Source organism: Apium graveolens, chromosome 10 (genome assembly GCF_009905375.1).
Source record: "Apium graveolens cultivar Ventura chromosome 10, ASM990537v1, whole genome shotgun sequence".
Lineage (NCBI taxonomy): Eukaryota > Viridiplantae > Streptophyta > Magnoliopsida > Apiales > Apiaceae > Apium > Apium graveolens.
In genome coordinates, this window is record NC_133656.1 from 211,251,338 (window position 1) to 211,264,441 (window position 13,104).

At 34.7% G+C, this 13,104-nt stretch overlaps 1 protein-coding gene across 1 annotated transcript; it reads right to left on the minus strand.

The window, feature by feature from the left end:
• Nucleotides 1–213: 213 nt before the first annotated feature.
• On the minus strand, nt 214–1,487 carry LOC141691750 (uncharacterized). Its single transcript, XM_074496508.1, has 3 exons — nt 1,139–1,487; nt 1,022–1,093; nt 214–722 (listed from the first exon to the last, which is right to left on the minus strand). The coding sequence occupies exons 1-3, from the start codon at nt 1,485–1,487 to the stop codon at nt 214–216; spliced, it is 930 nt and encodes a 309-aa protein (XP_074352609.1).
• Nucleotides 1,488–13,104: the final 11,617 nt, after the last annotated feature.

Consider the following 13,104-nt stretch of genomic DNA (forward strand, 5'->3'; position numbering starts at 1 on the left):
CCATTCCTGCGGTATGTCAATAGTCTGAAGTATAGTGTCGAATAACCTCGGTAGCCATTGCTCTCCCTCTTCACCCAAACACAACCATACCTCTATAGGTATTTGATCAAGCCCCGTAGCTTTACCTCTACCCATCTTATATAATGCTCCATTAACTTCGGCTCTGCTCATAGAAGGCTGAACACCAAAGTCTAGGCTAGACTCACTAGCTGCTCATATCTCCCTAACACCTATTCTCTCCTCATTAAATAACTCCCTAAAATAGTTATGCCATCTGTTCCGAATATCCTTATCTTTCAATAGCACGTGTCCATTAACATCCTTTATACACTTAACAAAACCTAAATCCCTTCTCCTCCTTTCTCTAACCTTCGCCAATCTATAAATACCATTTTGACCCTCTTTTGTACCAAGGTGATTATACATAGCCTCATATGCCTTTGATTTTGCCTTCGCTACTGTCTTCTTGGCCGTACGTTTAGCTTCCTTATATAAAATTCTTCTCATATCAACTTGTTCATCATCTTGGCAACACAAAAGTTCCCTAAAATAATTATGTTTAATTTTTACTCGCTCCTGCACCTCCTGGTCCCACCACCAAGCTTCCTTCTGCACCTGAACCTTTCTTGAGGTAACACCTAACATATCTGTAGCTACATTTGTGATTGTACAGGCCCATCGATTCCACATTCTATTAACATCCTCATCATAAAATCCGTCTCCTGCCAAACCAATCCTTTCTATAAAAATACCTACTTTATCTCTCTTTAGATTTTTCCATAAAATGTTCGGTGTCACCTCTCTATTATCTTATACTACTCTTTTCCTCATACATATATCCATTACCAACAAACGATTTTGAGTAGTACATGCCTCGCCCGACAATAATTTACAATCTTTACAATCCATGTTGCCTTTTCTCGTAAGAAGATAATCGATTTGTGAGTTACAACCTCCACTCCTAAAAGTAATCAGATGATCATCCCTTTTTTGAAACAAGAATTAACAATCACTAATTCACGTGCCAATGCAAACTCCAAAAGATCCCACCCACTCTTGTTCCTCATCCCAAAACCAAAACCCCCATGAATGCCTACATAATAATCCGACTATTCGCCAATATGTCCATTAAAATCACCTTCTATATATAAAATCTGGTCCCCAGGTATCAACCTAACTATTTCATCCAAACAATCCCAGAAATTCTTTCTCGCCAACTCACACAAGCCAACATGGGGTGCATACACACTTACAATATTAACGACCTCTTCATTAACTACGAATTTAATCTTCATAATCCTATCACTGACTCTATTCACTTCTACTATATTCTCCTTCATGAGCGAACTTATCATAATACCCACATCATTCCTTGTATTACCAACCCCTGAATACCACAATTTAAACCCGTTAACTTCCTTAGTGCTACCACCCTTCCACTTAGTTTCCTGAATGCAAACCACATCTACCTTTCTTTTCTTTAACATATCAACAAGCTCTAAAAATTTCCCGGTCAGAGAACCTACATTCAGCGTACCTACTCGAAATTAGACATTAGTTGACCCTTACCCCTCCCGAGAAACTCTTCTCCCTAAATTACTACCACTATCACCACCACCCCTACTTCTTACCTAATCCATCAATCAAATATAACTCTATGACACGAAAACACACAACTTAATACTGAAAAACACATAGTGTATAACAAGAAACTACAATATCGATTAAAGAACACAGACCAAATATATATACAGTCAGAGTTATAGAAAATCTACTTAATAAAGGAGTAAGAATAATAAATAATTTACCTCGTTACTTACGTTTTCTGTTGAGAAGAGGAGTCCTAATATTGATAAAATACAGGGACCCTGCCTTGTTCCAATTGTATTCAATACACTTCAATCACTTGCTCAATTCACATCTAAACCAATACTACAACTCACCGCAACTCCGATAACTTTAATAAAAGCACGAGCATGAATCAGAATATGTAATTCAATGGTGTTAATTATAATTATTATAAATCAATCAACAATACGGGTAAATATTCTTTAGGATATTATGTGGAGAGGGTATAACTATTATAACTATTAGCTATATTCGAAAATATTATTTTATTTCTATTATTCGATTTTCATATACAAATTTTAAATGATAAAATAAATTTATTTAATATTTAATCTAATAAAAATGTAAATAAAATATAAATTTAATGAAAAGCTATTGAATATAGTTGCATTTTAATAATATAAAAATTCAAAATATAAGGACATGTACTTCAATTATTACCTATATTCAAAAATATTATTTTGTTACTATTTTCCAAGTTCTCATATATATATATTTTAAATGATAAAATAAATTTATTTAATATTTAATCTAATAAAAGTGTAAATAAAATATACATTTAATGAAAAATATTGAATATAGTTACAATTTAATAAATATTAAAATTCAAAATATATAACACATTTAAATAAAAAAATAATGATTAATAAAATTTGTTTGACATTATAAGATATATATTTAGATTCTATTTTATGATATTGGATTTATTAGTATTTTTTATAAAAATGCAATTGTATGTCAAAAAAATTAATAAATTTGGTTAATAAGAAAATAATATTTTTATACTTAATATTATATAAGCTAAAAATATTAAATATAAAATAAGAATTTCTATCCATATGTATTAAATATAATATAAATATAAGTATGTATGTATAATCATACGTTTAAATATGGTACAAAACTCATGTGGATGTGACCCATTTATTTTAGATAATAACTACAAGATAACAAATATAGAAGATTTGATAGATGATATCCATAATTATTGTAAACAGGTCTCATGGTTAGAGACATAATATTTGTAATATCCAGGAATTTCGCGACTTGTATTCTCAAATATTATATACGAATGTGTGATTTTGTATGAAATTAAAAAAATATGTATATATGTGAGTACACGATTAAGTGACCCGTATATGTTGATATGATTAAATGAATAAAGTGAATATGTGATTGATAAAGATATCAAATTTTTGTATGGAAAAGTGAGAATATTTAAGATTTAATATGGAAATTAATGAAAGCATGAAACTTCTATTGAGAAATGTGAGATTACTTGATATGTGACTTGTACGTGTTGGACAATGTGGTTGATGCATTTTTAAACAATTTTAAATTTTTTCTTATGTAAAAATAGGAGTATATGAGCTTTTAAATATTCCTATAAAATAATTAAAATTATATAAAATCATGGGATTTATTTTATTATCTCTATAATACTCCTAGAGACTTTATAAAAATGATGGATGAATTTATTTTGGTGATTTGGTATATTTAAATGATTTTAGAATCATTATTTTGGATGTTTGAGTAGTAACTTGTAAAATTCGTATAAAATAATCTATACGCTCAAAAATTATTTTAAAAATATGAGGAGAAAGGTAATTTAATTTTCTACATGATAAAAATAAAATTTCAATAATTCCTAATTGTGAATCTCCAGTTATCTATTTAATAAGTTTGATTTTAGGGATTTCTCTAGCATAAGATTACTTAAATATAGAAATTTGATTAGCAACAGATTTACTAAAATACCCCTGGCTGTGTTGAAATCAGACCGGACCCTTTCCTTCTCATTTTTTCGACACAAACACCATCTCTCTCGATTGCTCTCTTTTCATTTTGGGTAATAGATCGTCTCCATCATTTTTGTTCAATTTATTTGATGATGGACTCGATTTGAGCCCTTGTTTTGTCTCATCTTCTTCGATTTGTACTCGCATGTATATATGGGTGTATGTATTGATCGATTTCGTGAGATTCACTTCGGGTCGGATTCAAAATCTTTGATTTACCTCGATTCTTGCTTTGTTGCTTCTCATATGCGCCGATATGTACTTATATATATATATTTATATATGGTTGTATGTGTCGATCGATTTTGTGACGAACCCATTTCGGGTCAGGTTCAGATTTTCTGATTTGCTTTGATTTTTGACGAAAACGAGTGACTGATGTATGTGTATAAGCAAATCGGTGAAGTTTCGGTTGGAAACCCGATTAACGGACACCACCGGAACTTTGCCGCCGCCGACGATGAGCTCCGGCGAGCCGACGGTGGATGATGATGTTAAATTGAGTCCTATTATATTAAAAACATCGATTTTATTAATTATATTCGAGTTTTATCAATTTTCAGTTTATTATCCGATGAAATTGATGGGTATTTATTGATTATGTGTTTCGTAATTATGTAATGGAGGTGTTGATGTTAAATTCGATTTTTTCAGAAATTATAACTTGAAATTTGTGAATAAAAGGTTTCAATTTGTGAGGATTGGAATAAAGTTGTATATTTTGAGTCCTTAAAGTGCTTGGTGATTTATTATGGAATTGCTTAATTGAAATTGGATATGTTGGTTGGTTTTAGCCGATTAAGGTGGACAATTTCATATTGGTAATTGTTACGGGATTCAAAATATTATGTGACAAGTATATGATGATATGTTAGATATATTTGATAATGTCATGGCTAATATGTTTTATGTTTAGATTTCAGATCTTATTTGAACAGGACAAATCAGTACTTAACTGTTGATCAGTACTTATACTGGAAGTCAGGACTTAAGGGATATTAGTACTTATGTTATCAGGAGATAAGCATCAGGAGATAGATATCAGAACTTAAGTGCTGAAGGACGATCAGATAAGGACAGTAGCTGATTAAAGTTAAGAAGATCAAGATAAACATAAGAAGAGATATGCATGAAGAAGGAATTCCATAAAGAATGGAATACTTGGAATAAAAGATATCTGATTGATATATATTAGGAAGCAGAATTATATTCCATATCAATTAGCGATTATCTTGTAACTGTGTAATATATAAACACAGACATAGGGTTTACACTAGAAGTGTTATCATTATCGAGAATATTATTTACTGTAACCCTAGCAGCTCTCGTGATATTTTGTTCATCACTGAGAGATAACAGTTCCAGATTGTAACAGAGTTTATTGTTTCAATAAAGTTTGTTTTCTGTTACATAAGTTCTTGAAGTTTGATTTGATTGTAATAAACACTGTATTCACCCCCTCTACAGTGAAAGTGTGACCTAACAAGTGGTATCAGAGCCTTCTGTTAACACACATACAGTTAAAGATCCAAACACAATCATGTCTGACACAGAAACTCCAACTAAGCCTACCAAAACTGAGGAATCATCAAAGACATCAATTCAGAGTCGATATGAGACTATCAGAGTTCCCATATTGAGACCATCTGAATATCCCATATGGAAGGTAAGGATGACCATGTTTCTGGAAGCAACAGATCCAGAATACCTTGATAGAATCAAGGAAGGGCCTCACAAACCTACCAAGCTCGCTGTTGTAGTTGCAGGTGAAGCAGCAAAGACTGTACCAAAGGAAAAGAGTGATTACACTGCTGAAGATATAGCATCTATTGCTAAGGATGCCAAGGTACGACACTTACTGCATAGTGCCATTGATAATGTAATGTCAAACAGGGTAATCAACTGCAAGACTGCCAAGGAGATATGGGATGCACTGGAGACAAGGTGTCAAGGAACTGAAATAGTTAAGAAGAACAGGAAGACAATACTCACTCAAGAGTATGAACATTTTGACTCAAAATCTAATGAGTCATTGAATGATTTATATGATAGATTTGTCAAACTTTTGAATGATTTGTCATTGGTTGATAAAGAGTATGATCTTGAAGATACCAACCTAAAATTCCTGTTAGCTCTTCCTGAATGCTGGGATTTGAAGGCAACAACAATAAGAGACAACTACAATCTTGATGAAACAACTCTTGATGAAATCTATGGAATGCTCAAGACTCATGAACTTGAGATGGAACAAAGAAGCAAGAGGAAAGGAGGAAAGTCAAGGACAGTTGCTCTCAAGGCTGAAGAGGAATCCCCCAAAGCACCTTCCTCAAAGAAAGACAAGGGTAAAGCTCTTTTCATAAAGTCTGATACTGAGTCATCAAGTTCTGAGAGTGATGATGACTCAGATTCTGAAAGCTTGCCTGAAACTGATGCTGATGAGGAGATGATGAAGCTGTGTGCTCTTATGGTGAAAGGAATCACAAAGATTGCATACAGGAAGTTCAGGAAGGGAAAGAAGTTTTCCAGGAAAGGCATAAGTTCTGATAAGAAGAATTTCAGAAGATCTGAAGGAAGAGGAGGAAAGTCTGACAGAGGAGATTACGCCAATGTTAAATGTTATAATTGTGGTGAGAAAGGCCACATATCTCCTGATTGCAAGAAGACCAAGAGTGACAAAGGCAAAGCTCTTGTCACAAAGCAGAAAAGCTGGACAGACACCTCAGACTCTGAAAGTGAGGAGAACTATGCATTGATGGCAAATGCTGATAAATCAAGTTCTGAGAGCAGTTCTGAAGCTGCTGAAACAAAGGTACCTCAGACTACTTATGCTTTTCATACTGATGATATTAATGAGTTGAGAAGATATCTTAAAACCATGTTTGTTAGTTATAGAGATCAAACTTTAACATGTGAAAGATTAACTTCTGAAAATCTTGCTTTTAGGAAAAGAAATAATTTCTTAGAAAAAGAGTTAGTCATGTTCCATCAAACTCAGAAGGATAGAGATGATGCTTTTTATGTTAGGGATGAAGTGCTAAAAATGAATGAATCTCTAAAAACTGAGTTAGAAAAGGAGAGAGAGATTATTAGGACTTGGACTAACTCTGGCAAAACAACTCAAAATTTGCTAAGCAGTGGAAACTGGAAAGAGGGCTTAGGTTATGGAGAAAATAAAAATGAAAAAGGAACTGTAGAAATTAAGCCTGTTGATAAGCAAAAGCCGAAGTTAAAACCTGTTAAGTTTGTAACTGAAAAATCTGAAAATGAGAAATCAGAAGTTAAAAAGGAATTAGCTTCTGACAAACTAAATCAGGAAAAGACAGCTGAAGTTAACATAGGCTTAATGACAAAGAAGCAGCTTAAGCATAAGCTGAAAGATGTTAAGAATGCAAACAAGGTAAAATCACCTAGGAAAAACAGGAATGGAAAGGAAGGTGTGAATAAAAGCAATAACTATAAATCTGTTCCTGATGCTCCTAGGAAAGCATGTCATAACTGTGGAAGTTCTAACCATCTGGCTTCTTTTTGCAGGAAGAATAAGAATATTAACTCCTTATCTTCAAAATCAGGAGTTAAGAGTCAGTCTGTTAGATACAAACCACAAAATCCTTGTTTTCATTGTGGTAGTTTATGGCATTCCATTTATACTTGTAAGGACTATCATAGTTTGTACTATGATTATTATCAAATAAAACCTTCTTTAAAGAAAGTTTCTGTTGTTCCTTCTAGTGTAAGTTCTGATTCAAAGTCTGGTCGTATAAGTTCTGATAAGAAAGCTGTTAACATAAAATCTGATGCTAAATCCGCTGCAAATGTTAACAAACTTAAAAAGGCCAAAGGATCCAAGCAAGTCTGGGTCCTTAAAACTAATAATTAGTGGTCTTTTTTATTGCAGGGCAACAGGAAAAATATTTTAGTTCTGGACAGTGGATGTTCAGGACATATGACTGGAAATAAGGCCCTGCTATCAGACTTTGTGGAGAAAGCTGGCCCAAGTGTTTCTTATGGAGATGGCAACATTGGAAAAACTTTGGGATATGGCAATATCAATCTTGGGAATGTCATCATTAAAGATGTAGCTCTGGTCTCAGGACTTAAACACAACCTACTGAGTATAAGTCAAATCTGTGACAGAGGTTATCATGTTGATTTCTTTGCAGAACATTGTGAAGTAGTTAGTAAATCTAAAGGAAGAGTTGTTCTGAAGGGATTCAGGCGTGGTAACATTTATGAAGCTAAGCTTTCAACAAGTTCTGATGGTTCTGCAATCTGTTTGATGAGTAGAGCCTCAATTGAAGAAAGCTGGAATTGGCACAAGAAACTCTCTCATTTAAATTTCAACAAGATAAATGAGCTAATCAAGAAGGATCTTTTGAGAGGACTGCCAAAATCAGTGTTTGCTCCTGATGGTCTTTGTGATTCATGTCAGAAGGCCAAACAAAGAAAATCTTCATTCAAGAGCAAGACTGAATCATCGATTCTTGAGCCTTATTATCTACTTCATGTTGATCTATTTGGTCCAGTGAATGTCATGTCTATTGCAAAGAAGAAATATGCGTTGGTCATAGTAGATGAGTTCACCAAATACACATGGGTGTATTTCTTGCACACAAAAAGTGAAACTGCATCTATCTTGATTGATCATGTCAAACGTCTGGATAAATTGATCAAAGATTCTGTGAAAATTTTGAGGAGTGATAATGACACTGAATTCAAGAATCTGATAATAGAAGAGTTCTGCAAAAATCATGGAATAAAGCAGGAATTTTCTGCTCCTGGAACTCCACAGCAAAATGGAGTTGTTGAAAGGAAGAATAGAACTCTCATTGAAGCTGCACGAACAATGCTTGAAGAAGCAAAGCTTCCAACCTATTTCTGGGCTGAAGCTGTGCAGACTGCTTGTTTTACTCAAAATGCAACACTCATTAACAAGCATGGAAAAACACCATATGAGATGGTGAAGAACAAGAAGCCAAATCTGAAATACTTTCATGTATTTGGATGTAAGTGTTTTGTTCTCAAGACTCATCCTGAACAGCTATCCAAGTTTGATCTAAAAGCTGATGAGGGAATCTTTGTTGGATATCCACTTTCCACAAAAGCCTTCAGAGTCTATAATTTGAGAACAAAAGTGGTCATGGAATCTATCAATGTCTCTTTTGATGACAAGAAGATCACTGGACTTGAAGATTGCATTGATCATGATTAGCTGAGATTTGAAAATGAAGATTCATATTCTGATACCTTAAGTCCTGACAGTCTAAGTCCTGATACTGTAAACTCTGATGGATTAAACTCTGATGTTATTGAAACTGTGGTGACTACGTCAAAGGAAGATGCACCAATGCAGGGGGAGCATACTCAAGATATTATCACATCTCAAGAAGCATCAGAACATACATCTGGCTCTTCAAGTTCTGATTCGTCAAGTTCTGATAAGCCAAGTACTGACAGTGCTGAAAATCTAAATGCTGAAGGATCCAACTCAGAGAGCATAGTTTCAGGGGGAGCATCAGAAAATGAAAACGAAGACATCATGAATCATGGGGGAGCATCCAGTTCTAGAGAAAACCTTCCATCTTCAAGGAAGTGGACAAAATCACATACATCTGATTTAACAAGTGGAAATCCTGATGCAGGTGTCAGAACTAGAACAGGTACTTCTAATGAATGTCTTTACAATTCTTTTCTCTCTCAGTCTGAGCCAAAGAAAGTGGAAGAAGCTCTTCAAGATGCTGATTGGGTGCAAGCAATACAGGAAGAGTTGAATGAATTTGAAAGAAACAAAGTCTGGACCTTAGTGCCAAGACCTAAGAATAGATCTGTTGTTGGTACAAAATGGGTATTCAGAAATAAAACTGATAGTGATGGCATAATTACAAGGAACACGGCAAGGCTGGTTGCAAAAGGATATTCTCAACAGGAAGGAATTGACTATGATGAAACATTTGCACCAGTTGCTAGGTTAGAAGCCATAAGGATATTCATGGCTTATGCTGCTCACAAAAAGTTTACTGTCTTTCAAATGGATGTGAAAAGTGCTTTTCTCAATGGAGAATTGGAGGAGGAAGTATATGTTGAACAACCTCCAGGCTTTGTAGATTCCAAACATCCAGATTATGTCTACAGGCTTGATAAAGCACTTTATGGACTTAAGCAAGCTCCTAGAGCATGGTATGAGACTTTAGCTCAGTTTCTTCTGGAAAGTGGATTCAACAGAGGAACTATTGACAAAACACTGTTCTATCTCAACCATGGCAAGGACTTACTTTTGGTCCAGATTTATGTTGATGATATCATTTTTGGGTCTCCAAATGACAAACTTTGCAAAAAGTTTGCCAAACTAATGCAGTCAAGATATCAGATGAGTATGATGGGAGAACTTAGTTATTTTCTGGGCCTTCAAGTCAAGCAGAGTGAAGAAGGCACTTTTATTTGTCAATCTAAGTACACCAGAAACTTGCTGAAGAAATTTGGAATGCAGGATTGTTCAAGTGCATCCACTCCCATGGCCACTGCAACAAAACTGGATAAGGATACTGGTAAATCAGTAGATATTACTGATTACAGAGGTATGATTGGCTCACTTCTTTATCTAACTGCTAGTAGACCAGATATCATGTTTGCTACCTGTCTTTGTGCAAGATTTCAAGCAGACCCAAGAGAACCTCACTTAACAGCTGTAAAGAGAATCTTTAAGTATCTTAAAGGAACAGCTGATCTAGGATTATGGTATCCTAGAGAATCAGATTTCAAATTAATAGGTTACTCAGATGCAGATTTTGCAGGTTGCAAAATTGACAGGAAAAGCACAAGTGGAAGCTGCCAATTTCTTGGAGGCAGATTGGTTTCTTGGTATAGCAAGAAACAAAAGTCAATTTCCACATCAACTGCAGAAGCAGAGTATATTGCTGCAGGAAGCTGCTGTGCACAGATTCTTTGGATGAAGAATCAGTTACTGGATTATGGGTTAACATATTTCAAAATCCCTATTTACTGTGATAATCAAAGTGCTATTGCTATGACAGGTAATCCAGTTCAACACTCTATGACAAAGCACATCAGCATCAGGTACCATTTCATCAGGGAACATGTGGATGAAGGTACAGTGGAATTGCATTTTGTTCCCACAGATCAACACGTAGCAGATATCTTCACTAAACCACTTTGTGAAGCTACCTTTACAAGATTGGTAAATGAACTTGGAATGATTTCAGGTTTTTTTTCTCTAAATCTGCTTAAACTTGTTATGTGTTATCAGACTTTATGATCAGTATTTACAGAATTAATCTCTTTGTGTATTCTGTGCTTAATTGATAAATGTTTTTAAGTACTGACTGTTGTCTGATATATATCTCTTAACTCTAATAAGTGATATATCTGTTTAAGTAATCATTCAATCCTATGAGGATAATTGTGCTAGATACTGACCTACTAGTCTTCAATAAACAAATGATCCCATGAAAGAAGTAATTATTTCTGTGGAAATCTTATGACACAAGCAAATTCTGATACTTGAGCTTAGTTTAGTTTACTTTATTCATCTTATTACTAAGTCCCAAATTAGAATAATGCTACTCATCTGTTTAAGTTCTGATTCTAATAAAACTGCTGAATGTACTAAGTGCTGATAAACCTCACTTATCAAAAGAAGAAGAAAAAGAATCAAAGAATAATATCAGGTACTCCTTTGAGATCTAGAGTAAAAATGTGAATGGGACGACCCAAGTGCATAGCTGGTATTAAGTAAATATGCATTAGAAAAGCAAAATATTTTCTTGGTGACTTTTTACACTCTATGATTACTGGAGAAATACTCTGATAATAGCATAAATTATGATAAGCAGTCGTAACTCACTTACACTGAGAAGCCACTGTAAAATAGAATTTAAAAAGATGCATAAAATTAGCACAAAAACAGTTGAGGTGGACTCATGCATGAACTCATTTATCAGTAGGTTTCAGGATAATGACAGCTCTTTAGCAAAATTTTAATTATGACTTATTTCTAAGATGTACTGAAGTAAATCAGACTTTACTCTTTATTAGTTATTTAGCTTAATGCACACACAAATCACTCCATATGAATGATGAAATTTTTATGGTGGTCTATGTTCTTTTAGACAAACAGTCACTGTGTCACCTTGCACAAATTCTGAGGACACGTTCTAGTTACATGTTCTGATGATTAAGTTCTGAAGACTATAACTCAGAACTTGTTTGAAAACTTACTAAGATAGATATTCCTTTTTCGAGTAAAGACATTATGTTCTGATGACTGTTAAGTTCTGGTATAGGTCTAAGTTCTGATTTTTCAGTCTAACAAGTCTACCCAGCCACCTCAAACCTCTCAACCATCTCTCAGAACATATCTCAAGTCATATGTGAAGCCTACATCTTCTAAGCCAAAGAGAACAAAGACTGTTTCTCAAACACCTCAGAAGAAGAGAAGGATTATTTTGAGAGATGCATCAGATTCTGAAGAACAGATTCTTTCTTCAGAACCTGTGGTAAATGAAGCTGAGAAAGCAACTTCTCAGAAGGATTCTGATATTGGGGGTTCTAAGCTTCTCAAAAGGCTTAGACGAATGACTGTTCCTGAAACTCCAAAAGAATCCAAATCAAACAAGAAATACAAGAAACAGAGGGCACAAAGGCCAGTTTCAGATGATGAGGAGGAAGCAGCTAAGGAAGGGGATCAGGAATCTCTGATCTCACAAGAAAAAGAATGTGCTCCAGTTACTTCTTCTCCATCCACTCCATCTCAGAAAACAGTATCTGACAAGGCTAATTCCCCTTCTGTGTCTCTTGGTAATCAAGGCACAAGTGCTGATAATGCTGATCAACACTTAGTTGTGCCTGGAGTAATTCTCTTAGAAGCTCCAACAACAACAAATCTTTTGCCAACACCTGTTCCTGATGCTATTCAAACTCCGGAATTATCTAAGTCACCTTCTCTGCATCTAGACACTGATGATCAGACTTTAGGTGAGCATCAGGATATGGCTGTTGATCAGAACTTAGCATCAGCTCAGCAACTAGAGGATGCTGAAGCCTCCATTGCTACTCACACTGCTATTATATCAGATGATACTGATTCTATAAGTTCTGATGCTGCACATGCTGGAGATACTGGTGATGCTGCTCCAACTGCAGATACTGATGCAGCAGGTCCTTCAGGACATATTCCTCTTTCTAAGTCTGAACTAGTAAAGAAGTTTGTTACAGAGGAACCACCAGTGCCTTGGAGTGAAACTCCTGCAGGTCAGGAGTGGACTAAGGAATGGAACTCAGTTTCATGTATTCCATCTGCGTTACATCTTACTGAGCACTTGACTAAAGCTGATGAAATGTTAAATTCTGATGATTTCAAAACCCAGCTTCGTGTCACTGCATTGAGTACTAAACATCTATAAGGTCTTCATCCAACCACTCATGCAGAAATACACAAGATTCA

Bases quoted from the DNA above. Each gene is read 5' to 3' on its own strand.
- LOC141691750 (XM_074496508.1), bottom strand. From the start codon at position 1,487: ATGTTAAAGAAAAGAAAGGTAGATGTGGTTTGCATTCAGGAAACTAAG. The intron at 1,094-1,138 runs GTGATTTTAATG...ATTATTATGTAG, and splicing joins CCAGATTTTATATATAGAAG to GCATTCATGGGGGTTTTGGT. The intron at 723-1,021 runs GTGAATTAGTGA...TTGGTTTGGCAG, and splicing joins TTTGGAGTTTGCATTGGCAC to GAGACGGATTTTATGATGAG.